The 3496-nt window shown below is 39.4% G+C and overlaps 1 protein-coding gene across 1 annotated transcript; it reads right to left on the minus strand.

The window, feature by feature from the left end:
• Positions 1–1139: 1139 nt before the first annotated feature.
• Positions 1140–1792, minus strand: LOC135714207 (uncharacterized). The gene is made up of 2 exons (XM_065237524.1): positions 1220–1792; positions 1140–1154 (listed from the first exon to the last, which is right to left on the minus strand). The coding sequence occupies exons 1-2, from the start codon at positions 1790–1792 to the stop codon at positions 1140–1142; spliced, it is 588 nt and encodes a 195-aa protein (XP_065093596.1).
• Positions 1793–3496: the final 1704 nt, after the last annotated feature.

The raw sequence follows: 3496 nt of genomic DNA on the forward strand, positions 1-3496 counted from the left end.
TAGGACGGTCATTTTTTCTTGCAGCCACCGTGAACTCACTTTCATGCAGTTCTTTCTTTTAATTTCATAGAGCGATAGAAACAAAACTGAGAAACACCGAGAGAATAATTGAAAAAAAAACTATTCACTTGAGAAATGTTCATCAATACCACAACGTTACCATGGCCGTAAAAACAAACGCATAAACGGAACTGAAACACGTAATTTTTACATCAGCTGTCAATAACTGACGCACAGACAAACAGACATAACACATTGAATACTTTTCAATTTAAAACATCGTTGCTAAAACACTACCGCCATCTGTTGAGTATACTGTGATGGGTAGTACGCTGAACAAATGGCGGTAGTGTGTAAACGTCAAACGCAAGGGTTATTGACTATGCGCGCTACAGGTGGCGGTATTACCAACTAAAAACATTTAAATTGACCGTTAAATGCGTGTTCGATGAACAAATTGCCAGTGTTATGTCTGTTTGTCTGTGACTGACGTATAATCGAACCAAAGAGCCAACAAAATCGGCTTCAAGCAAAGTGTTTTTGGATGACTTTTTTGCCAGCGGAGGGAGTGGAGTAAAGAGCTACAGAGTCGCCGTCAACGTCAATCGCTTGCCGCTTGTGGGGTTTTCAACTGTACCGATAATACTCATTTGCAACGTAAAGCAACATGTGTCATAGCAATCACATATTACATTGTTTCATCGTTTGGTCAACTAGAACCAAAGTTAGAGCAATTTTTGCACAAACTCATATTTTGGTTATGGTTATGGTTATGAATCATTGCAAATACTGTTTTTCAACATGAATACATTTGTACTAGACCGTGAAATGTCAATTTTATGGTGAATTGTACCATTAATTTAGAGAATCTCAACAATGCCAATTATATTGAATTTATAACAAAAGAAGTTTGAATTTTGAGATTAACATCACAACCAATACTTACATGGACAGCATTATATTTTGTCTAGTATGAGTCTTAATCTAAGACAGTGAGTGCTAATCACAAAAATAAATTTTTAGAGATCCAGGTTTAGTCATATATTTATTTATTTCCAAATCAAAATCAGTTTTGCTTTATTACATGCAAAGTATAGTGAATATAATACGCACAAATTTATTATATAGCATACAGCCTTTCACGAGGAGTCAAGCTGTCAAATAAAAGAACGAATCAATTCTTAGCTTGTTGCTCAAAGAATTTGCATAAAAGCTTTACCTTTTTACGTTGCTTCAAGTTAGCTCTAATCTCGTCGTCATTTGGTGCGGATTCTTCTTTCTTGAGAACTGTTGCGTTGTTCTTAGGCGGACTTTGCTGCGGTGTCTTCAATTCAATTGTTGCTTGTTGCTTTATCGGTTGTTTTAAGAGCGAACGGGAATGTATTTTTGCAGTAGTGTTGGTACCGGTTTCAAACATTTGGACCAACCGTTGCACTTTACTATGCTGAGGATTCGACGGCAAGGTGGCACTTGTTATACTGACCAGTGGTTTACTAGGTTTTTGGTCTATGTTCTGTTTCAACTTCGGTTCCACAGCGAGAATCTTTGGCCGATGAAAGGGTTGTCCAATCGCAAAGGGTTTTACTTTGGCAAACGTTTCTTGAGCAATTGAGTGCCTGTTTGGTTGATCAATCGATGGCAGGCGATCTTCCACTACAGAGCGGCGATACACCAAGGTAAGCTGCAGCATTTTCATCTTGTAGTCCAGATCACGGTGTGAGAAGCTGGGTCGTCCTGTGATTTCGATGGAATCCAGCTTGTGGCGTTGATTATCCGCGTTTTGCGCGACCATTGTAAATTAAGTTGCCTGTAGAAAATGAAACGTGTTAAAACTATGATGCAGGATCCTACTTGGAAATAATATGCCTGATTGAAAGTAGAGTGTAGACTGTTTTGAAGCAGGCTCAAATTAATGTTGTTCGTACCTTACACTTTATAAGACACATAAATTATACCTGAACAGGAAGCATACGATTGTATTCATATGTTGTGGGTAAAAAATCGGAGCACATATATTTTAGGTAGAAAGTGATGCTATCAATTCTGGCTCATTTTAGGGGAGATAGGAGACAATTCAGGTTAAACAAGTCAAAGAATCGTTATTGAATTCAATAGATCCTGTCGAGTCCTCCCGTTTTTCCTCTATTCGGGACATGAAACCACTGCGACCAGTAATTTGATCTATTCCAGAGCAACATTTGAAAAGGGCATACAAGCTTTTTGTAAACAAACCTTTGTAGGCCCTTTTCTCACCAACCGAGGGTCACCCACGCAAACCAGCAATATCATCGGGAAGGGGAAAGTGTCCCCTACCCGGTGATGTTAAAGGTTTGCGTTGGTGTCATATGGGTGGCGAGAAAAGGGCATAAGAAGGATTGTTTACAAAAAGCTTGTATGCCCTTTTCACATGTTGTTCTGGTATTGTAGTATTGTAACGAGTACCATATTTCTGAATTCAATTTTCATCAATATTTGTTAGGAACATGAATTTAAAATAAATCTCATAAATAATCACCGCAGTCGTTGAGTGAATTCTATTAGTAGGTAATGAATTCGAGAGTGAAGTAGATATCCACCACTTGGCAAATTGTAAATGAGTTCTAGTTCAGTAGTGAGAGCCGGGGTGGTATTCATGTCCAATTACTGCAAGCAGGCGGAAGGTTGCTCGATCGTCGTTTAGCGCGTACGTACATCGACCCGGTACAGATCCTTTGATGATTTGTTAACCTTTCTCGAATTTCTCTCCTATCCCTGAATTTTGAGCCGAGCAGCGAATTGGATGATTGGAGTTGTTTGTTAGAGAAACATTCCTGTAGCGGGGGATGCAATTGATGAGAGCACGAGAACAATTTTCGTTGTATCACGAATATCTAACTTCGTTAGATTGACGTGATTTCCGGTGCCGAAGATTACGATAATGCGTTTAATCTGAGGATCCCTAAAAATTTATCGATCACTTTGGACTGATCAGTGGAAGAGGCAGGAGTGGTCCGAGATGTTTTTAAGACAGGTGGGCAGGAATTCACGGTCTCCCAGTGTTGGTGAGTTCTTTGCCGTTAATGTTCACGAAAAGTTCACTATTTTGCCATACAGAAATTCAATACAAAAATTTTTATCTGCGGATTTGGACAGTTTTTGACCTGTTTCATACGACCGGAAGTTTTATGCTGGTCACAAATGCCGTGCCAAACTGATTTCCTACGCAATTAATCATGCTTTGATGTGAATTTCGCTAATACACACGAGGAGCATTTCTTATAGCAAAACTTGCCATAACAAAATGGGCGGTTCAATCCGCAGATAAAAAATTTTGTATTGAATTTCTGTATGGCAAAATAGTGAACTTTTCGTGGACATTAACGGCAAAGAACTCACCAACACTGGGAGACCGTGAGTTCCTGCCCACCTGTCTTAAAAACATCTCGGAACCGTAGCACTTTTCCGGTCTTGCGAGGCGTACACTTTCTAAACGTTTGCACGTGAACCCAAATGAGAG

Source organism: Ochlerotatus camptorhynchus, unplaced genomic scaffold (genome assembly GCF_037179485.1).
Source record: "Ochlerotatus camptorhynchus isolate MF236.1 unplaced genomic scaffold, CSIRO-AGI_Acam_v1.1 ptg000626l, whole genome shotgun sequence".
NCBI lineage: Eukaryota > Metazoa > Arthropoda > Insecta > Diptera > Culicidae > Ochlerotatus > Ochlerotatus camptorhynchus.